Genomic DNA, 25039 nt, shown 5'->3' with positions numbered 1-25039 from the left:
AAATTTGTTTAGGGTTTTTGGTTTAGGGTATATGATTTATTTAAGATTTAAGGCCGGTTTAGAAGTTCATATTTTAAGGTTTAGGGAGTATGGGTTTAGGGATTATGGATTAGGGGTTGGGATTTAAGGTTTAGGGGTTAGAGGGTTAGGTGTTTAGAGGTTAGACGTGATAGGGGTTAAAAGTTAGGGATTAGGGGTCGAGTTAGGGTTTTGGGTTTAGATTAATTATTTTTTAATTTATATTTTAAATATGTTCTTATATAATTGTAAAAGATATAATAATAAATTTGTTTAGGGTTTTTAGTTTAGGGTATATGATTAATTTAAGATTTAAGGCCGGTTTAGGAGTTCATATTTTAAGGTTTCGAGAGTATGGATTTAGGGATTATAAATTAGGGATTATGTTTTAATTAAGGGTTGGCTGTGATTTAAGGTTTAGGGGTTTAGGGGTTAGATGTTAGATGTTAGTGGTTAAGAGTTAAGGATTTAGGGTTTAGGGTTTCAAGGGTCGGGTTAGGCTTTTGGGTTTAGATTAATTTTTTATTTATATTTTAAATATGTTCTTATGTAATTGTAAAAGATGTATAATTTAGGGTTTAAATTATACCTTGAGAGAGATATATATAATAGATAGAGTACTTAAATATTTATATCCCTTCAATGGTTAATTTGGGGGCGTTTAATAAGATTAAGGTTTAATTGAGATTTGGAATTTTATACAATTAATTAATGCTTTTATTTTTTAAAAAAAATTTGAATCTAAACAATTTGATATATTTAAATATTAGCTTAAATAGAATTAATAAATAATATATTTAAATATTAGCTTAAATAGAATTAATAAATAAGTTAATTTTATTAATTAATAAATAAAATTAAAATAGAAAAATAAAAATGAAATAAAACCCCTAAAACTGTTAATTTTATCTAATTTATTATAAATATTACTTAAAGGAAACTAATAAATAAGTTAAAAAATTTAATATTAGTTAGGAGAGGACCAAATTAACAAATGGAATTAAATTAAAATAAAAAATAAAAAAGAAATAAAAACACTAAAATTTATAATTTTTACTACTATATATTATAAATATTACTTAACAAAACTATGGAATACCAAAACGGCACAGTTTCAATAGAAAATTTAATTTTATAGTGGCGTTTTCATTAAAAACGCCGCAATAAAAGAGACATTAGCGGCGTTTGGAACAAAAACGCCGCAAAAATTCTTAATTTTATAGACAAAACGACATAACTTTAGGCTGCGATTTTAATGGCTTTAGGACGCTAGGAGAAAAACGCCACTAAAGGTGCACATTAACGGCGTGTTGATGAAAATGCCGCAAAGTTAGGCTGTGGTTTAAGCAAAACGACACCGTTTTGTCTAGGCATTAGTGGCGCTACTGTAAAAACGCCGCAAATGTTCAATCTGTTGTAATTAAGACGTCGTCGTTTTTGTAACCCTTGAAATTATGGACTATTTACCTTAAATACAATTAATAAATAAGTTAATTTTATTAATTAATAAATAAAATTAAAATATAAAAATAAAAATGAAATTAAAACACTAAAAATGTTAATTTTATCTAATTTATTATAAATATTACTTAAAGGAAACTAATAAATAAGTTAAAAAAGTTAATATATAACATTTGATAATTTAGGAGAGGACCAAATTAACAAATGGAATTAAATTAAAATAAAAAATAAAAACACTAAAATTTATAATTTTATCTAAAATTTATAATTTTATCTAAAATTTATAAATATTAGTTAAAACACTAAAATTTATAATTTTTACTACTATATATTTTAAATATTACATAACAAAACTATAGAATACCTAAACAGCATCGTTTCAATAGAAAATTTGATTTCATAGTGGCGTTTTCATTAAAACGCCACAATAAACGAGCAAAAATTCTTAATTTTATAGACAAAATGATGTAGCTTTAGGTTGCGATTTTAATGGCTTTAGCGGCGCTAGGAGAAAAACGCCACTAAAGGTGCGCATTAGCGACGCGTTGATAAAAATGCCGCAATGTTGGGCTGTTGTTTAAACAAAATGACACCGTTTTGTCTGGGCATTAGTGGTGCTACTGTAAAAACGCCGCAAACCATCAAAATTATTTCTGCTTCCAAATTTCCCCATACCCGAAAACCTTGCTATTCCCCTCCCTATTTTCCCCAAAATTCCCCCAAATCAAGAACCCTGGCATGCTGCCCTCGACGACCCGAACCTTCCCCAAATCTTCTACATTGTCGTAGACTGTCCCTTCTGCCGGTGCTCGTCTATCGTCGCACTCGTGGACCGTCGCAAGCCTCTACCGTCACACTCCTCTGCTGTTGGAGAAATCGGTAAGCTTCTTCTATTATTCTATTATTCTTATGTTTTTCCCTCTGCCCTTAGTTTTTGTTTCTTTCTGGTTTCTTTTAATTGCAAGACAAATAGATGTCAGGTTTTATGCAGACTAAAATGTTTCATTTGAGATGCTCTTTTTTCTTTTTTTTTTCGGGTTTTATGCAGATAAATAAATGTCAGGTTTCTTATGCTCATTTTTTTTTGTTTCTTAGTCATAACTATTGGAGTTCTTGTTCTCAGCCTATTCTCACCTCATATTATCAGTCACAAAAAGAGGTATGTGACTTTATGGCCATCTTAATATTTATATTTTTCATGGTAAGCCTTGATAGTTCTTTTTGAGGTTCATCTAACCAATTCCTTGCTCCATATGTACAAATTTTACCTTGAAAATTTAATGAACTGCAGAAATATAATTTAATGAACTGCATGTATGAAGGGATGGTTTGTGCAATATTTATTAATAGTTTTTCCCTTTGTTTTTTGGGGAAGAATAATACCATTCTTGAAATTGTTAGAGAAAACCCATTTAGCTTAGGATTTTGGAAGCTTTTGCTATATGAGCAGAGTCACTCCTAGGTCATGCCACCTTTGCGTTTGGAGTTTAAACACTTTTATCTGATCATTCATCTGGCAGTTCCATAATGTTAAGAACACTAGGACCTGGTGTACTTTTCCAAAATGTTTGTCATATATGATATTTTTTACCGTTTCTTTAATCTATACAAAAGGAAAGTCATTGGAAGTCTATGTTAGGTAATTTCTATTTGGTTTTGGTGGTCAAGAAATGAACTACTAAAGATTTCTATCTTTACTTGTAGACAATGAAGTTTCTTGCTAGAAGTAAGCACTTGTTTATGGTAACTAATTCTTATTCACCATAGGATGTGATTTACAAAGATGAGTTTTAGCGTTTGGTTTGACTTGATTTGATTTGGTTTCTGATCCTATATACTCTTTCAGTGAGTAGCTTAGGTTACTTCTCGGTATATTTTTGGATTTAATAATTTATGGTGATATACCATAATCATAGGTTAAATAACTTGCATAATACATAGCCTACATAACTTACTTAACTTACATAATACACCACTTACATAACTTAAATAACTTACAATGCTGTTAGAGTTTTTGAGAGAGATGTTTCTGTTTGCAAAAATCCCTCAATCATGCAAGGATATGAAGGAAATGATAAAATATTTAGGTCTTGGGTACACCAAAATCCATAGTTACCCGAATGACTGCATGTTGTATTGGGGCGATCAGAGAAACCAACAGTGCTGTCACATGTGCGGCCAATCACGTTGGATAAATAGAAACAAAGAAGATGGGAATGACGATGAAAATGATGCACAACCAAGAAAGAAGCCGGTCAAGATTTTGCGGTATTTTCCGCTGATACCAAGGCTTCAAAGGCTTTTCATGTCCTCGAAGACAGCGGAGTCTATGATGTGGCACCATGATGGATGAACCGATGATGGATTATTAAGGCATCCGGCAGATTCTTTAGCTTAGAAATCATTTGACAATAAATTTTTAAGCTTTGCAAGCGATCTTAGGAGTGTGAGGCTTGGCTTAGCATCTGATGGATTTAATCCTTACAAGATCATGAGTACTGCGTACAGTACTTGGCCAGTAGTGCTTGTTCCTTACAGCCTGCCTCCATGGATTTGCATGAAGCAACCTTCCCTTATCTTATCTATGATTATCCCTGGAGAGAAAGATCCCGGGAATGATATCGACATTTATTTACAGCCACTTATTGAAGAGTTAAAACAATTATGGGCTGGTGTCGAGACATACGATGTGCTGAGAAAGGAGAACTTTAATTTACGTGCAGCTTTGATGTGGATCATTAATGACTTCCCCGCTTATGCCAATTTATCATGTTGGACTACCAAGGGTCGTTATGCGTATCCTTGTTGTGCTGCACAAACTTGTTCGCAATGATTATACAATGAGAAGAAGTTCTCTTACATGGGGCACCATCCGTGGTTACCGGAAAATCATAGATTTAGATTTTAGAGTTCAGCATTTGACGGTACTGAAGAGTTCAGAGAAGCTCCTTCGCATACAACTGGATCTGAAATCTTGTTAATGTTGGAAGATATGAATTTCAGTTATGGGAAGATGAACCAACCGGCAAACACGCAAAGAAATAAAAGATCAAATGATGAAGCTGATGATGACTCCGATGAAGAGGATGATCCTAATGACGCGGACTTGTGGAAAAAAAAGTATTTTTTTGAGTTGCCTTATTAGGAGCACCACCTATTACGACACAATCTTGATGTTATGCATATTGAGAAAAATATCTGCGAGAACATTGTCGGTACAATTTTGAATGTTGACGGAAAATCAAAAGACAATCTTCAAAGTCGACTTGATTTAGTTCAGATGGGAATTCAACCTGATCTTCATTCGAATCCACTTTCGAATGGGAAATATCGGTTGCCGTCTTCAATTTTCTCAATGTCCAAGACGGAGAAAGAACTGTTTTGCATGGTGTTGAAGGATATAAAGGTTCCAAATGCATATGCATCAAATATATCTTGATGTGTTAGTGTTAAAGATCGAAGATTATTTTCGCTAAAATCACATGACTATCACATCTTGATGCAAGATTTACTGCCAGTTGCTCTACGATGTTGTATGTCTAAGAAGGTGACGTCTTGTATAATTGAACTATCCAGTATAATGAAAGCCATTTGTGGTAAAGTTTTGGATGTTCAAGAACTTCAGAAGGTATAGGATCGAGCCACATTGACTTTATGCAACATGGAGAAAATCTTTCCACCTTCCTTCTTCACCATTATGGTTCACTTGATAATCCATCTCCCGCACGAAGCAATTCTTGGCGGACTCGTTTTCTATCGATGGATGTATCCCATAGAAAGGTGTTAATTAAAATTTTTAAAATTTTCATTCATTCACCTCTATGGCTTTAGTAATACACTTTTGATAATGTTGTATATCGTGTTTAGGTTCCTATCCAAATTAAAGTCTTACTGCTGCAACAAGCGATATCCAGAAGGATCAATTGCTGAAGGCTACTTGGCAGAGGAATGTATGACCTTCTGCTCAAGATATTTGTAAGATGTTGAAACAAGGTTGAACAGACCAAATAGGAATGCTGGACTCACGGACCATAACTTTGCCGATACTTATTTGTTCCAAAGTTTTTGAAAACCAATCGGCAAAGTTGAAATTGTAGAATTAGATCATTTATCGTGGATACAAGCACATCGATATGTTCTGTTTCACCACGAATCAATGGAACCTTTACGGAAGTAAGTTCTACAAAATTGATAAATATTTATCAAATTAAAAATTGTTTATCTTTTAACAAAGTGAAATTTTTTTAACATAGTGAGTACAAACAAATATTGAGATCTCGTTCGCGCTCCCGAAGAACACAACATCGAGATATCAATAAGTTGTTTACAGAATCTTTTCATGAATGGTTAAGCCAAACGGTATGCAGTTGGAGCTTCCGCTTACAAATAATAATGTTTTCTCATAACATTTTTAATTACTTAGTTTACTTTCCATTCAATAGGCTTGTAGTGGGAAGAACGTAAACGACGAAGTTAAATGGCTCTCTCAAGGTCCAAATTGAGTGTTAAAAGATATAGTGCGTTCCTCATCAACAGATTCAGATTTCATACAAAATATCGCGAGAGGTTGAGGAGAACGCAAAATTGTGGAATAGTTGTTAATTCAGCAATTACAAGTTATGCTAGCGCTAGGGACAATAATCCTGTCGAGGGAAATGTGGAATATTTCGGAAATCTTACTGACATAATTAAGTTGGATTACTACGGCAAATGGAAAGTTGTCTTATTTCGAGGTGATTGGGCCGATATTAGTACTGCTCGTGGAATTAAACAAGATCAATTTGGCTTTACAATGGTGAACTTCGCCCGATTGATTCACACAGGACAACAACTGATAGATGAGTCGTATGTATTCTCATCTCAAGTCAAACAAGTTTTTTACTCAAAAGATCCAACTGATGAGGTTGGTACGTTGTACTCCGTAACATCTCTAAAGACTTGTTTAACATGGGCAGTGAAAGTAGAGATAACATCGACGATAGATCAGAAACTTTGCCCTTTCCAGAACAAAACTTAAACGATAATATCCCTAGTACTAGTGCACAATTTCAATGGGTTCGTCAGGATACGGGTAAAGATATTTACGAATAATGATGTAGTAAGATTTTACGATTGTTTAATTATATGTAATATCATAATTTAAATCTTGGTCTTATTATAAATTTCAACTATTTTATATGTGCTGTTATTGTTGTAATTAGTTATTAAGTTTTCAACTATTTTATGTTTATTGCAGATAAAATGCCTAGAAGAAAAATTCCAAGGGGAAACATTGTTCAAAATGATCCAAACTCGACAGAAACAAATAGTACTGAACAACAGACAGCAATTGGATCTTCAAATGTTCCGATTACACCTGAAGATCCCCTAGAAGTTCAAAGTAATTTTACATTTAATTTACATGCGTGTTGACTTATAATTGATTTATTTTTCAAATTCTTATATTATAATATACCATTTGCAGCTGAAAATGGTGGGACGCGCAGAGGTCGAGGACGTACGCTACTTACAGATTTATACGAGTTAGATCCAGTCGAGCGTGTCAAGGTATGCAGAAACAGTTTTGGTCAGCCTCTTGGATCAGAAGCTCGACTTTTAGCAGGATACATGGGCATTTTAACACGAAATGCGAATATGTTACCTATGAACTACGAGTCATGGCATCAAATGCCCGATAGCAACAAAAACCAAGCTCTCGATAATATTAAGGTAATAAAATGTTAATGTCATCTGTAATGCTTGGGAGATAGTTTCATTTATATTTACTTTATTAACTTGTGTTTTTTGTAGGCGAAGTTTGATTTAGAGGTCTAGGATGCTTATGTAAAGAAGGCATTGAGAAAAAGATGGAAAGACCATAAAAGTACTTTGAAGAAATATTATTATAAGACAAAAACAACCCTCTATGAGAAATTGCAAAATGTCCCGCCGGGTATGCTGAGGTACCAATGGGAAGATGCGGTTAAATTTTGGCATTCCAAGAAAGGCGAGGTATGACATACTTCCAAACTATTGTAATTATTTTGGTTTATAGTATTTACTATTTACATACTAAAAATTTCATAACGTAGGATCGTGAACGAGTTGGAAAAAGTAGCAGGCAGAAAAAAAGATTCATTCACACAGCCGGGTCGAGAAGTTTTGCATGTGTAGCTGAGGCAGATGTATTTTTAATTTTTTAATATTGTCAAATATGTATAACTTTCCATTAAATAATATTTTTACTACTATATTGTAGGAACGGTCGTCCGGTCAAAAAGTTGGACGCCTTCAACTTTTTAAAATTACACATAGGAAGAAAGATGGATCTGCTATGACTCCTGAAGCTGGTGAAATTATGGCACATTTACTTAATACGGTTTGACTTGTTTTAGTTATTTATAGTGTTTATTTTCTAATAGTTTAATTCATTGCTTGTAATACGACTATTGTTGTGTTGCATTTATTTTTTTAATATATATTGCATTCCTAACTATGTGATTTATTTATTAGGAAAAACTAAAGGATAAAAAGGCGGAGTACGAAGCGATTGCTTCTAGTGATAGTTCTGTTCATCTAGAAGACATTGATAACCAGATTATTATTGAAGTTTTGGGTCCTGAAAGGTATGTTCGGTTTCGATTTCAAGGATATTTTGTTAGTCCAACCCAATATTTTGGATCCAGCTCACAGCAATACATGGCTTCGGGAAGTCAGGCTCAAGCTGAAGTTCAGAGGTTAAAAGACCAGATGGCTCAGATGCAAGCGACCACATTTGATGTTCAAAGGAAATATGAAGAACTCCAGCTACAACTTAAAGTAGAGGCGGCAACGAGGGAAGAAGAGGCTGCAGTGAGAGAAGCAGAGGCTGCAGCGCGAGAAGTAGTGAGAGAAGCAGAGGTTCAAAAGAAATATGAAGAACTCTAGCTACAACTTAAAGCAGATGCGGCATCGAGAGAAGCAGAGCAGAGCAAAAAGTACGACGAACTTCAACAGCAGCTTCAGATTATGATGAAGATGTTTCAGCAGTCGCAACTTCAGCCGTCATAGTGTATTGCATAAATATTTTTATCATTTTAACTTTTAACATTTTTGTAAAGAAAAGTATGAATTCACTTTTATTTATTGATAATATTATTATTTTATTCGTTTAATTTGAAATATTATATAATTTTATTATTTTTGGCTGGTTTAGATCTGGTTGCTTTTGATTTGTTGTTACAGGAGGGCTGATAAAATGGAAACTTTTATTTTAGAAAAATCCCAAAAGAACATGATGTATAGCAACGTTTTTTTTACCAAGCGCTGCTAAAGAATATGATCTTTAGCGGCGTTTTTCTTTAAGCGCTGTTAAAGAACATGATCTTTAGCGGCATTTTTTTGTTAAGCGCCGCTAAAGAACATGATCTTTAGCGGCATTTTTTTCTGTAAATGCTGCAAAAGTTAGCGACATTGTCATTAGGGGCATTTTTTGCGGCGCTTGTTTAGTGGCGCTAAAAAGCGCCGCTAAAGGCCTAAAAAAATGCCGCTAAAAACCTGTTCTAGTGTAGTGTTTGGAGAGTGGAGGTGAAAAGAATACAAAGGTTTAAAGCTGAATAAGCTTTGAAATAGTATAAGCTTAGTATTTTTGAAGAGTCGATCCCTTCTTCATTGTTCCCAGAGGTATTTATAAGCTCGGGTCTTGTGTAAGCTGATGTTAACGTATTGGACTTGACATTTGGTCATCCTTATGTAGTGCATTGGGGATATCTTTGATAGGACAATGATGTCTGTGACAGGACAAATCCTGTCATTCGTTCTGACTTGATGGGATAAAACAGTTGGTTCCACATGATATTTAGTGACCAAATATTTCATGTTCCCAATGAAAATTAGGCCACCTGTTGCTCGTGTGGTCATTTAGGAAGGGCGAGCTCGCAGGTGACCTCCCAACTTGATGATGGCAAGTTTACTGCTCAAGTGTCTTTTTAACTTATCAGGACAAAGATAAGAATGTAACATGTACCATTTACATATGTGTGTAAACACCAAATTAATTATTAAAAGTGAATGACGTAAATATCTTTTAAAATTTTAAAATTAACAAAGTTACGCTATCTAAATACACAATTATTTATTTAAATTTAGGTTATAAAATTTCAAAGCAAAGGTAAGATGTTATTAACCTATGTTAAAATTGATATACTTTAAATATACATTTTTTATTAATTTATTTAAAAATAATAATTAAACTTTCTCTATTTAAGTATGTAATTTTTGTTACATATTAAGAGGCAGAATTACATCAACATAATTTGAATTTTGGTCAACAAGAAACTTTAATTATCTTCTTTTATACTCTTAACATTTTATTAATTTGTTTAAATTTAAATAAACTAAATATATAAAAATAAATTCCATTGCTTTGATTAAAATAAAAAGTTAACTTACAATTAAATCATTACATTCTAAACTTTTATTTTAAAAATATTTTTTACTATAAATTTTTGATTATTTAATCATCTATGGATGAAATAATAGAATAATAAAATATAATTTTAAAATTTTAAATTGGCTATTAAAATAAATGATAAAAAAAAACATAATCATATTTTATCATACAACTATTATTAAACATTTGAGTTTTAAATTATGAAAACTTATTATCTATTGATATTTCTTCTTAATTTTTTATTATACAACTAGTATAATTCACAATTAAGTTTATATAGCATGTTTAAAAAGTCCTTACAAATACTTATTATCTATTGGTATTTCTTCTTAATTTTTTATTATATTTATTTCCATTTTGAATTTAAATTTTAAATCAATATTATAAAAATACTAAATTAATTCAACAACTTATAATTTTACTATTTCCTAATGTCACATGCGTCGTATGTGATTTTATACGTTTGAATTTTTAATTAGTTTTTATAAATATTGTATTTTTAATTATTATAATGAGTTTAAAATAAAATTTTTATTCATATTGTTACATATAAATAATATATGTTAACCTATTCAACAATTCAAATATTATAATATAAAAAATTAAATCATAATTAAATTATTTATAACATATTCAATATATATTATAGTTTTACTTAAGTAATATTATTCAAAATAATAACTAATTAACATATATAAATTATTTTGATATAGTTCTAAAAAGAAAATTCTAATTGTTTTTTTTTTGTGTGTAAAGAAATTTCTAATTGTTATTAAAACATTTGTAAAAACTACAGAAAAAAAAAGATATATCATAATTTGTTAAGGACCAATGGATGAGTCAAGTTGTCAAGATAATTCAATTAGAATATAGTTAGAATATAGTCGAGCTTATGTTAAATGTTATTTATTCAGTTAAGGTTAACTATTCAGTTGTACAAATGGTTGTTCAAGTTTAAGAGGAATCCAGATGATTCTATTACTCGATACAAGGCACGTCTGGTTGGGAAAAAATACTCACAAGTGGTAGGTTTTGACTATCAAGACACCTAGTCCCATAGTGAAGCTTATGATTATTATCTTTCTTACTGTCTCAAAGGGTTGAAAGGTGAGACAAGTTGACATCAACAAGACATTTTAAATGGAGATATGATAGAAGAGTGTTTATGCTTCAACTACCTTAGTATGGACAACATTTTGAGAATCAACAACTAGTTTACAAACTGGTTAGAGTATGCAATATTAAGCACATCATATTTTGTTAATTGTAGTTGTTGACTCAATTGAATTTAGTTACATTAGTTGAAATCAATTGCAATGTAACTGAATGAGCTATGAGTTATTAAAGTTGTTAATGATTTGGTTGGTTTATTTTAACAATTAATGACCTGTATTGTGTGGCTATAAATAACATCTATCAAATATAAATCAATAACTTCCACTTCAATGTAAAAGTATTTTTTTATCTTTCAATTTTTTTTCATGTTTCTTTGTTGATTTTCTCATTTTCTTTATGTTAATTTTCAATTGTTATTTGTGTTTAGACCATACTTCAACATGGTATTAGAGCTAGTTTTGATTACTGAAAAATGTTGATGGTCAATTGCTTTGGTTGTTGGTGTCTGTTTGTAAAGTTGTTTGGTGGTTGGTAAGGTGTTGAAACTTTCAAAGCTAGGTTTGATAACTGGAAATGGTGTTACTCTTCGATTGTTTAATAACTAATATTTGTTGAATAATTCGATGTGATTTGCTCAGCTAACATGGTTTTTTTTTGCTATTTTGAGTTGGTGTTGGTGTGATTTGCTTGGTTGTATTTGTCTTTGATCTCGGTTGGTGCTTTGATAAGTTCTTGCTCATAAGTTGTTTTTCTCTTAGTGTTCGATCGATGCTCTCATTATGGATTTGAAATTTTTGCTCTTGCTTTTTTGTTCTACTCTTGAGATGTTGTGCATCTGTTTCTTGGTTATGAAGGTTGTGGTGAGTAATTTGATTCAGGGCCTAGTACAACAAGTTAAAATCTTGTTGATCTAGTGGTTTTGGATTGAATGTCTACTCTAAAAATTCATTGTTCCTACTCTATAACAATGATAACACTGGAAATTTACTAGCTAATTCTTTTTGTGGTGAGGCACTTGATATTCTTTTTGCCATTTTTCACTTTTATGTGATCCCCATAAGTGGCAAGTTTTAACTAGCATGACACTTTTAGTCTCATTGTGAAGCCTGTTACAATTCAAGTTGTTATCTCTTTTGTTGTCTCAAAGGGTTGGAAGTGACAGATCGACTTCAACAATGCCTTTTTAAATGAAGATTTGATAGAAGAGGTGTTTATGATTCAACTACCAAAGTATGGACAATATTCTTAAAATCAACAAGTGGTTTGCAAGCTCAACAAGGCTCTATGCAGCCTCAAACATGCTCTTAATGTCACGGGTCGCAGTTCAAAGCCCGTGATTATTGCACCAAATGCATCTAATAGAGGTTTATTGCTCAAATGGGGATCATTTGGCCCACGAGAACTGGCCCGATTCAAAGAGCTATTGGAGAAGCCTGTCAGATTAAAGCTTGGTTGGCCCGACAATGAAGACATGGCAGCTTAGGCTAATATGGTAACTAATTTTAAAAGATAGAGGGAATCATATCTTGTAAAGATTAGATTAGATTTGATATGGCATATCTTGTAAATCCCTAAAATAAAGGGATATGGCTAATCTCGTCCGTCGATGTAAATGTATCTTGACCGTCGGTTTTGGGGGAGCTCAGTTATAAATAGAGAGCCTCCCCCTCAGTTGTACTCACTCCTATTATTGTTTCATTATTCTTTGTGAATAAGAGAATTGAGAGCATTTATTCAAACACTTTGCGAGCGCTCTTTCTGTTGTTCTTTTGTTTAGCTTCTTTTGGCATAAATCGCTTTCGCTTTTCAATTGGTGCCTTGGAGGAGTTCTTAAAAGAATCCTCACTTTTGGGCGTAAAGGCTGACTTAGGCGAGTTTGAGACGAACGGATCACCTAAGGCCGCACGGATTGCGAGACGAAAGGTCTAGCCCCGTGACATTAGGGTATGGTTCGATAAATTAAAACAACATTTGCTCTCAGCTCTGCATCAACCAAATCTGACGCCTCATTGTTTGTTAAGCTTGGAGAGGAGACTATCATATATGTTCTTGTATATGTGGAGGAAATCATTATCACTGGTGGGTTAGTCCAATATATTCTCTAACATATTGCACATCTATATCCATAACAAACATTACCATCAATCAATCACATATTAGTCTCAATGCATTATAGTTGTCTAAGCCTACAATAATACTTGACTAAGGACCTTCAAGAATAATCATATCATGCTTAGGACTTTATCATTATACAATTTATTTAACACAGAAATAAAGACTGTAAACAATTATGACAATGCCTTTACTAATAAACTAGGTAAAAATATATTAGGCCTTTGGGGATACTCCAACAGTGCCTTGAAAGTGAAGGACTAACTTATAAGTCAAGCTGTGAAGCTAATTCAGTTAGAATATGGTTAGAATATAGGTAATCTTCTGGTAAAGGTCAACTACTCGATTGCACAACCTGGTATATTTTTGTTATTAGCAGTTGAGGTTCTTGAATGATAACTTCGATAGTTTGAGTATTCATTGATCTCAGATATAGTTTGTCATTGATTGTGCTTTAGGGCAGTTATTGTCAGGATCTTAGCACAATTGAACTCTTCACAATTTTATTTTTATTTTTCTTAACCATCAATAAACTGAGCATAATAATTTTTAAATAATATATGGTTGATATAATATAATATATTAGACTGTATTATAAAATTTCATATAAGAAATATAAAGATATTTATTATATAAATAATTAAAATGTACTAGTCAAAGTAAAAGTAATATAAATTTTTTTTGTAAATGGAAATATAATAATAACTTATTACTTTTATATGAATTATTGATAGATTATGAATGATAGGATGTATATATTAATCCAAATTCACAAAATATAACTCAAAATTCAAAATTTCAACTTAATCGACAAATCATTTCGATTATTTTAATTATTACAAAAGATTGAATGATTGAGGAGGTCAATTAGGTTAGTTTTCAAAATTTGAGACCCTACTAGTGATAGATGTACATGTGTAAATATCACTTTCTTAGACTTGTTAAAATGAGTTTTTGGTTCTACATTACATACATTGGTATTTGTATTTTCGTTTTCCTGCTTTTGATGAATTCCCATGTTAAAGCTGCTGTTCATCCATTCACTCGTCATTTTCCTCCTCTTTTCTTTTACTTCTCTTTCCTCATTATCCTCAGTCGGGATTGAATTTTGGTAATCAAATTGGCAGAAGTGAATTATTCATTATTACTTATTAGGGGTTTAATCTTCGTTTAAGACAGACAAGCACTGACAGGTGATAAAGACTGCCCAACTACCATCACTTTTGGCTTTCACAAGCATTGGTTTTAGGAGGAAGGGTGTGAAAACAAAATTTTCAAGTATATCCCGAAGGGTCCTAATTGCCTGCCAACGCCTTTTTCTTTTTCTTGATACTCCCTTCTTTAACCAAACAAATTGCAACTTTTGGGCGGTCTTCAGTTCCAAATCTGAACTGGTAAAATACCCCCCTAACGCCTTCATTAGAGATATTAAGTTGGAGTTTCGTCTTAACCTCATCAATCTTGAAAAAGTGGTGTAAAAAATCTTGCAAAAGTCATTGCTTGTTGGGAGGGCTTAAACAGGGGCCTAGTGATGGCGATGCCTTCACATGTTCACCATAGTGGTGCCTCCCCCCTGGCCCCAAACCCAAAGCCACAGCCCTCATCATTCCAACACTCCACTCTACAGCCTTGCTAGACAGATAGTGCCAAAGGAATCTCCATGTGTGAAGATAATGGGCAATGAGGAATGTGCTGTGCATGTCAGTCGATCAAGGTCGTTTCCACCCTTAACCCTATAACCCAAATAGACTACTCAGTTGTAATATCCAAGTAGAACATTCTTTTCTATGTTTCTTTCTTTTCATTGCCTGCCTGCAGATTTATTTATGTATTGATCATTGTCATTAAAACTAACACTTTATACATTAGGAATGAGGCAAAAACTTTAAAGAAAACCATAGATTATTGTATGATACAAGCAGCACAGGACATTATTAATACATCAGACTCTTATGTATTAATAATATATAAGTTAACTAGGGATAATACCCACCAAAATTCACTATTTCTTCACACCATCAGCTTAGCAAACATTGGGGCCAAAGCCAACGAATCCGTTGGCTCCATCAAAGGAAATTTGGATCCCCTCTTGCTGGATGTTCCCTATTATTGAAAGTCCGGATGTGGAGGAAGCAAATGCAAGGCAGAAAGTACCCACATCATCAACTGGTATAAGAAAGTTACTTGCCGGTAAGGTCAGGATGGGTCCGCCTGAAAAATAGAACGACACCGTTGGAACCCGAATCGTTACAAAATCCGACAAGTTATAACATGTATCGAATATGGATACTGTGGAGATTCGAGGTAAGTTAGCTGTTTGTGCGATAAAAGCATCACGCAAGGCTTTGTAAGCCAAGGTCGGAAACCTTGACACGGCGGTGCCGGTGTCCATAACAACCCCTCCATACCCCAATTCGGTAAGCTGAAAAATGTCTTCAGATACAGGAACCCGGATGCCACCTACTCCCAAACCCGAGAGCCCTACATAATAAAAGCTCGGGGCCTGTGGGTTACGTAGCAAAGGGACCCATGCAGCACCTACTGGCATTGCTCCACGACCGAATTCTAGTGATCCGGATGCATCGGAGCCCCGACTGACTAAACAGTAACTAAAAGCACCCCCTGTTTGACCACCCAATTGACCGACTAGCGACAAGGATCCACCTCCAAGACCCAGTAACCCGGCTGCCCCAATGAACATGCCCCGGTTAATGTGGCCGCACCCAATAGCCACATTTTTAACCACGGTTCGACCGAAAGTGAGTGTTTCAAGCGCCAGTGTCCCTTTTGTGTAAGACCCATCACCGTACAAAACCTCGTATCGGCATCGACCCGCATTGCAACCCGAATTCTCAATCCGGTCACAAACGGCGGAACTACAAGAGATGCCAGCGTAAGAAGCAGAATCAGCCGGATCAAAAACCGGGTCGGATTGCCTATAACATTGGTTACAAGGCTGACACTGGACCCAAACAATATCACTGCCCGAATCAATGACCATGTATTGACTTTTTGGTGGGCTACCAACGCCAAGTCTCACAAAATACTCCCCACTTCCTTGGTCCATCCCTGAAACGACGTCTGACCCAAAATCGTTCACCTCATAAGCAGCACCTCCGTCATGGCCTCCGCCGCCGGAGAGGCGTCGTAGGAGACTTGCAACCCTTTTCACGTCCCTTTGCATGCGTGCATGTAAACGGCGGCTATGGTCGCGAAAAGTAGCACTAGTGTTGGAAGATAATTTGTCCCTATGGACAAGTTTCAGCTTCCATTTCCCTTGAGTTTCACTAACATCGGAAACTTGGTGATGTTCAGATGTTTGGAGAGGTCTGGGTATTTCTGTCCCAATGAGAGTTTGTTTGACGTTCAAGAGTTGAAAGTCGGGGTAGGAGGCAGTGGCGACGCTACTTAGAGTTAAGTGTAGCATAGCCACTAGGACTATTGGCAGCGCTGAGGAAGCTAACATGGGTGAGAGCTTTGGTGGTTTATTTAGGGGTTCTAGGGAAAGGTGGAGGGTTCAACTGAGCCGGGTGGTTTTGGGTTAGTGTGTGCATATATAGAGGCGAAAAGGCATGTGGGGTTTGGAATAATAATTGAGGATTAAAGCAAAGCAAAGCAAGCAGTATCTATATCTACATCTGTTTTGGTTTTGGTATAGGTTTGTTTTTGTACAGACCAAGAACTTGATGGGAATGTCTTGTGCTTGTTTATAATGTTCCACTCTCTTTTTATTTTTCGGGGCGGGGGTACTTTTTCTCTTTCGCTTTATGGGTGGTGTTATCTTGACCCAAGTGTGAATGATTGATTTCTTTTCTAAATTTGAACCCTTCAACAAGCTGGAGGAAACAATGCTGTTTGGGTTCGTATCCATCGATATTGATTGACTGAAGGAGATGGCAACTAATACTTTGGAATTACAGAAAATGCTATAAGCCAAAGAAACGCCATCTGTACCTGCAATTAACTTATTAGGGGTGCCACAGAAGACCTTTGGGATCATGCCTTCAAACTTTGGATTGATGAGTTTAATAAACTTGGGTTTCCTTTTCCTCCAAAATTGTTTAGTTTCTGTTTATTGTGTGGCTTTTTCATTCATCTTTACAAAGGCCAACGTGAGTAGTTGTACTAAATTATCCCCTTCTCTCAAAAGGTGAATGATTTGAGGAAGCGAAGTTTCTTATTCAGCTGACCCATTTCTTTTTAGATTTAAAACAAGTTACAAATACGGTCCAAATTTAAGAATAAATTATTAATAAATTCTCACAACCACCTTCCCATTAAACCATGATCTAACAACAAAAAGAAAATATTACTTAATCTAACTCTTAATTGGACTTGTTGATAAGTTACACAATAAGAGATAAATTATCTTCGGGTACCATATTTCATTGGATTTACAATACCAGATAGGTCAAAATTGTGGGTGTTTATGCAGCTTCCCTTTCATGGTGTATAAAGACAAACACACCGCCTGCCTATATATTTTTGGTTGTCCTTGAAAAAGCCTATACGTTATTAACTAGCAATTTTTAGAGATTTTGGAACGGGATGATTAAGATAGCGTTTAGAAAGCCACTTAATACTTGGATTTAGATGCAATTGCTTGTAATTATATAAGAATAGTATGTTTGGATAACCATTGTAATTGTTGAATGCTACCGAACATCACACTTTTCAAGTTTCAGGAGGAGAGGGTGAGAATTTGAGTAATTACATAAAAAAATCTAACTTTTAAAAAGAATATTTTTTATACAAGTTATAAAATTATATTATAAATATGAACATGTATGACCGTTTGGGATGATTATGACAAAAATTCTTATATTATAAATTATAAAAATAACTTGTGTATTTTATAAAGTTATAACAAAAAATATATTATTTAAATCCTAAAAAATTTCTGATATGGCAAAAAAATTATTATAAATAAATTTACATGTTATAAAAATATTATAATATATTTATTTATAAAAAATTATGGCCAAATATGGACATAACTTATTTATGTGTCTATACTATATATTATAAAAATAATACACTTATTTATAAAAAAATATTAATAGTTTTTTTTATCATATCTTACTTATAAAAAATAATTTTCTTATGAGAAAAATTATTTTTCATATAGTTTTATAAAGGTTATATTATATATATTTACTTACATATTATTTGTATGGGTCAAGAGATAATGAAGACCTTATGAAGTAGCTTCAAAACACAATACAAACTCCATTTACATAGTAGATGTGGCCACCAATATTTTTTTTTTGGGCATTCCCCCACGATTGTTCCGAAAAACATAAAATATACTTAGATGTTGATTTTCAAAACCAACACATCCAACAAGATCTGTGTTTGAATATCCAATGAATTCCAGATTATCGGATTGCCATATGTAAGCATGTAACTTTAGTTCCTTTCCAATGTTGAGTTTTGGACATTGGTTCTAATGGAAGTTACCATTCTTCACAATGGGTGCAACACTTTACGAATAATCCTTTATTTTGAATCTCACAAGAATTTTATTGATGTGAATTTATTGCAACAATTGTAACATTCCTTACTCGACCCGATTACCGGATCCGGGTTACAGGATGCCACATCAATTTTTGAAGCAATTAAGGTCAAATACATCGTAAATAAAACATTCAAACATTCCATCAAGATATAAATATATTCACGTTGTGATATGCAATTAAATTTGAGCCTTATGAAAGCTCTTTTGTTGACTCGAGTATGAAATATGACCAAATTACAATATTTTTAAAGTTTTCAAAATAGGTATCGATACCCCTTTTAGGTACCGGTTTCGATGTTTCAGAAAAATCAATTGAAACTGAAGGTGTCGATACCTTACCTCTTGTATCGATACCATTTTAAGGTTTGATGTCTGAAAATTTTGAAAAAAACACCAAGTACCGATACATTTATCTTGAGTATCGAAACATCAGGCCAAAAATGTCAAAATATTGCATTTTGGTACCTCTATGATGCCAACAGAAGATTATAACCAATTGGTGCCTAAAAGCACACTTAAACCTGCACAAATGTGTGAAATTAATTTTAAATATTGTTATAGAAACAAAAAAGTTTCTTCCCATTTCTTTCTCCTCATTCTTGGTCATTTTCCATGATAGAATCTTCCTCCATTAAAGCCATTCAAAAACATGAGCCCTCCTTCATCTGCTGCAATTAAAATTTGAACCACTAGATCCATAAATTAAGGTAAGATTGGAAGGTAGAATGGATATCAAATTGAGAACCAACTTTTACTTGCATAAATAATTGATTTTGAATGTAGGTTTGGTGAGAATGAAGAGTAAGAAATGAGTTTAAGAAAATATTGGGTGTAAAGTGGATAGACTTGTAAATTTTTAGATGAATATTGAAAATCCTATATTTCGTTCATATTTCACAAATCATTCCAAATATTTGTAGTTACTACTCACCCTACCTACCCCATCTTTTATATTTTTTACTTTCAGGAATTCTCAATTTTATATATATATATATATTATACTTCTATTTTTTTAGATTTTCTTAAATGTTTTATAACTAGAACCAAATTAATAAAATGTACAAAGGTTAAGGGTTAAATTTATTAATTTCTTTTTAAAAAAAGTAAGTCTAAATTGATAAAATACATAAACATTAAGAATTAATTTTATTATTATATGTGAAATTTTGATAGTAGGTAGATTGATTGATATGAGCATATCTATACTACTATATATAAAAGGATGATTCTATGACCTTCCTTCTTTGACACATGTTCTTGCTTTTTCTTTTTCTTTTTTCCATTATTAATAATAATGGACAAACTTCAATATTGATGCATTTATTTTTTAATTATATAAAAAATGGTTAAATTTCAATTTTGATTCTTCTATATGTTTAAATTTGAGATAATTTTTATATGTTAATTTTTTATATAATTTGGTACCTCAATGTTTATAATGACATTAATTAGTTTAGATATTTTATTCTAATTAAATTGTCGACGTAAATTTAAAAAATTATTAACATTGTTCAAATTTTTATTAAATTCAAATTCATTACAATGTTATCATTTTATATGATTATAAAATGAAAACATAAAAAATAGAATGTCATACTGATAAATTTAATAAAAGAATTTTAACCGTGAGATAGAAACTATATTAATATCAATTAGATTACTATCATGGCTTTGAGAAACTTTACTTAATTAAATATGTATAATTATATTATATATAAAGCTCAACTTCAACCAAGAAATACAATATGTTAGGTTTGACTATGTGTATTCTTGTATGCCATGTTTATATTATTATTTTAATTATAATTATATTTAAATATATTTATAACTTTCTAACATTAATAATTGGTATAATGGTTTATTTGATCCTCTAATTTTACAAAAAATAATTATCTTAGCCTTTTATTTAATTTTTCGCATCTTTAGTCTTTGAACTTGCATTTCTTGTCAAATCATCTCAAAATAGATGGAAAAATTAAAGTTTATTAATTTTGCTAATGTGGCATACAAGTAGATGCCACTCCATTGATTAATTCATTTAAAAAATATATATATTTTTTAATTTTAAAAAATAATTAATTGTTGGTGTGACAATCCATGTGTTTGCCATGTCAGCAAACGTTAACTTTGCCATACATTTTGGGGGTGATTTGATAAACAACACCAGTTTAAGGATTAAAAGAGAATAAAAATTAAATGAAAAGCTATTTTTTTTATAAAGTTGGAGGGCCAAATATGTAACGTCCTGAATAATTTATTTCTGTTTCTGAAAGTATCTAACATAAATAAGTATCTGTTACAGTAGTTAAGTGTTCTGGGTGTGTGTGTGAGGTCTTGGGTTTAAGTTTTCCTTTTGGCAAAATTATGTTATTTTAGATCCAAGCCTTACCCTTGTTTAGTGGGATTAGTTAAAAATGTTTGTTAATTTATATTATAATGAGCTTGCTGGTTTGAGTGGTAAGGGAGTTGGTGTGTTAGAGGTCTTATGTTCAATTTTTTGTGTGAGCGTGGATGTTATTTTTGCTCCGGTTGTCTGAGAGTGTTTGGGTGGAGTTAGAATTCTAAAGTGGTTTGGGTGGAGTTAGAATTCTAAAGTGGTTAAGGTTTAGTGGGATAATGGCGGTTGTGATTTAGTGGGATATTGTCAAAATATTAAATTTTATTTTTATTTTGTTTTCTCTCTCCTGCTAGAAATTCCTGTTCATTTTTTACATCCTTCTCCAAATTTTCCTCTTCCAAACTTTTCTTTTTGATTTCTTCCTTCTTTGATTTCTATTCGCTATTCTGTCTTTCAAATCACCGCGTTTGGGTGTTGTAGACTCTATTCGGTCTATAGTAAGTAAGTCTTCTTGAAGTTTGAAGTAGTTTCTCAAGTATGCCGTTTGGGGTTTTGGATAGATTGGCTTCGATAATTGGAATTGATTGGGTTTTTGGTGTTGCTCTTAGGTTTCAGGAGTTTTGGGATTATTTCACTGTGAAAAGCGAACTAGGTGTGTACCCGAAACGTAGAAAATCAAACTTCGGCAAAAGCCGAAAGACTATTTTGTTGATGCTCACAGGTGTGTGGCTGGTCGTGTGGTCGATGAAAGCACACAACCATGCGCAAGACACGACCGTGTGGTGGTGCAGGTGTGGCTGTGTGGGTTTTGGGCCAGGCCGTATGAGCCACACGGGTAAGGCCAATCTGGGTGTGTGGGCCATGCAGGCGTGTGGGCCCACACGGGCATGTGGGCCCTTAATTTTAAAATTTTCCCTAGGGTCGTACGGGTCGTTCCGATCGACTGTGGGCCTACTGTAGGTTCGGTAAGGGCTAACCAAACCCTAAAATTATATGTTCTATTATTTTGCTCTGAGTTAGACACTGTTATGTATGTCTGATTAATATGTTAATTATATATATGACATTCGTATATGAGCATGTTATGCATGGAATTACTGTATCTGTATATTTGTATCTATGATTGGGGTGGGTTTTGAATATGTGAAGGAAGTGTTTTGTATGGCGTTCATTGCCTATATTCTAGCAGCTTGGCTGCACTTTATCTGATATGTGTCGTAACGGCACGATATGATGTGTAGGGATGGGTGGGTGTTTTTAACCCCACATGGTGTGTTGGGATGGTCGGAGTTGGTGTGTAGAGGATGAGGGTAGGATTCTGTATATCTGCTCTGCATATCTGATTCTGTCATCTGTATCTGTAAAGGACTTAGGTCCGAATCTGAGCCTGAATCCGATCGTATATGTGATATCTGTATGAGTTGCATTTCTAAATTTTATTGGGTTACACACTAAGTTTACGAAAACTCACATCAGTTTGTCTGTTCTGTTTAGGTAATCCACAAACTTAGGTGGATCGGTGTGACGGAGCCTCGCGGTGACCACAAGTTCGTATTGCTTAAGTTTTGATATTTATTAATTTAATTAAGAATTGTTTTCTGGGAATTTTGTAACTTATGGACTCTCCGGACTGTTTGAATTTATTTTGGGATTTGGATTTTGACTTGACTTTTTATTTGCGACGGCAGACTTCAAAAACATGGTTTTTACTAAAATAATGGTTTTCTAAAAACTACGATTGAGATTATTAAATATAGCGATTTTTAAAACTTTCGCCATAAATTATGTTTTGACAATGAATTGCTTAAAGGACGTTTTCAATAACAGTTTTAACGAATAAGGGTTACAAGGCTTTATCGAATAACTCTATTTTTAAATCCTTCTTTGTGACATCTCCAGATTTGGTCATAACGTCTAGGTCGAGTTTAGGGTGCTACAAAATAAGTCATTATACCTTAATAGTCTAATATGTATTTATCTTGACTTTTAACATCACACTCTAATTATTTATTATCATACTTATATGTGTGGAATTTAAAAATATCAACAAATATAATTCTTTTGGTGTTTCATCAATCAATTTTCCTTTTAATTTCTTTTTGGTGGTTTTCATAATGAGAGGTGCTTCCAAAGTTTGTATAATCATTACCAGATTTTATGTATAGAGATGGAATGATGTGACTATATATATTCTTCTCCATGGGATGGGGCCATCATAATCAATTTGCTTCCTAAGCTCAAGCATGGTTGGTTGGTGTTGGGTGATAATTGAAGAAAAGAAAAAACAAGACTCGGTTTATTGCACTGAGATGCCATACTATGATTTTTTTCCTACTCAAATCCTAGAGTAAATATTTGACTCGTAAATTTTTTGTTTTTAGCACCTCCGAAAAACAAATAAATTAATTGATTTTTTAGGTTTTATCTTCTCAAAATTAAGACAAGCAAAGACTTAAATACGTTACTTACTGTTTTGTTTGTTCATAATAAAGTAAAGTAGTATTATATTTTATGTTTCAAAAGTTTATAATTTAGTCTCAATTTATTAATACCAAATTTTTAATCGTACAAGAGTTTTTTAAATGATAATAAAAAGTGATATTTGTTCTAAGATCGTAATTAAAGGTGAGTTCATGACTATAAATATTTAAAGGATCCTAATATTAGTCATGACGTTTTTATACGTAATGCACTGAATATTTACGTTAGCCAAGCCCTCTTTTAGTCATATTTCCATGTTATATAAATATTAAGATTTGAGTTCTTATTCGACTGAAAATATATTTAGATGAGCAATAATTAATAATTCCAAAATCAATTTAAATTGATTGAAATATTAATTAAGAGTCTCTTTTCCCAGCAAACATGTAATAGAAGATATGCATATTGTATGTTTCTTCTGTGATCATATCGCGTTTAATACAACTAATTAACGACCTTTTTTACCTTTATTGAGTGGAAGTTTGGTTTAAAACCAAAGGTGGCATGTCTATGATATTCATATGCATGCATTGGCAAATCAATTCCAACTGTTGAACAGCAAGAAAAACCAGAAAATTAACATTGAAAAACTCACTTGAATCTATGCTATTTATATAGCAGGAGCTAATTAACTAGTTGATATCACCTCTAATAATTTTATTCTTATTAATCCGACTAATTCTATAACAGACTCTGTAAGGATCCATCTCTGCTCACAACCTTGAGTAGTGATCTGAACCGGGTAAAACATCCAGCTGAAAGAGGCTTAGTGAGCACATTTGCTATAACGACTCAATTTTCAGTGGTACCAAAAATTGTGGTTTTAATAACTCGTTTTCGTAAATCGAGTCTGTAAATATTAAATAAAGATATTTACGGAGTTATTATATAGGTGAATTGAAATTTGGATAGCCAATTTAGCCGAAATTGTGAATAATTAGGGCCTAGAGACTAAATTATAAACTTCAATCTCTATAGATTTTTAATTAAAAAATAACTTGATGACTTATATTGTAATTAAACAAAGTTCAAAACAACAATTAGACCATGCCAAAGTTAATATTAGTGAACGGTATAATCTTATGCTAATTGTCTTGGATCAGTGAGCTGATGATAGTTGACATTCATTGTTGAACTTTCATCAGAAACACTTACAAAAGTCTCATCAAATCGGTAATAACATTTCTGCAGAATATGGCCAATCTTACCACATAACAGACACTATGGCTGATTGTGTGAAAACCTTCCCTCACGACCTCTGGCACAATGAAACCCTCTACCATTCTAGAAACCACCTCAAAACTGCTGCTTATGTCCTTGGTTGTAGCTCCTACTGTAACCACTTGGTCCAGAATTCTTGGACCGACTTACACCTTCACTACTCTGTTGACTAGCCAAATTAGCTTGAAGAGGTACATCAGACACAAATTCGAGTTGTCTTAATTCACAACCAAGTAGCATCTCAGTCAACTTTAAATTTAATCAGAATCACCCTAATGGTAATAAATATAAGAAGACATTAGATTAAGAAAAAAGAAAGAAGATGCATCTTTCAAGTATGCTTACAAGACATGAAAGATTTATT

General features: G+C 32.9%; 1 protein-coding gene and 1 long non-coding RNA gene across 2 annotated transcripts; one reads left to right on the top strand and one right to left on the bottom strand.

The window, feature by feature from the left end:
• The first annotated feature begins 2117 nt into the window (after positions 1-2117).
• On the top strand, positions 2118-17297 carry LOC107946098 (uncharacterized). The gene is made up of 3 exons (XR_001696832.2): positions 2118-2358; positions 2575-2638; positions 16688-17297. It is a non-coding gene; the product is annotated as an uncharacterized lncRNA (long non-coding RNA).
• On the bottom strand, positions 15002-16691 carry LOC107946097 (protein ASPARTIC PROTEASE IN GUARD CELL 2). Its single transcript, XM_016880296.2, has one exon. The coding sequence runs from the start codon at positions 16581-16583 to the stop codon at positions 15141-15143; it is 1443 nt and encodes a 480-aa protein (XP_016735785.1). The 5' UTR covers positions 16584-16691; the 3' UTR covers positions 15002-15140.
• Positions 17298-25039: the final 7742 nt, after the last annotated feature.

This window comes from Gossypium hirsutum, chromosome D12 (assembly GCF_007990345.1).
Source record: "Gossypium hirsutum isolate 1008001.06 chromosome D12, Gossypium_hirsutum_v2.1, whole genome shotgun sequence".
NCBI classification, from domain to species: Eukaryota; Viridiplantae; Streptophyta; class Magnoliopsida; order Malvales; family Malvaceae; genus Gossypium; species Gossypium hirsutum.
This window is presented reverse-complemented; position numbering and strand designations above follow the sequence as displayed.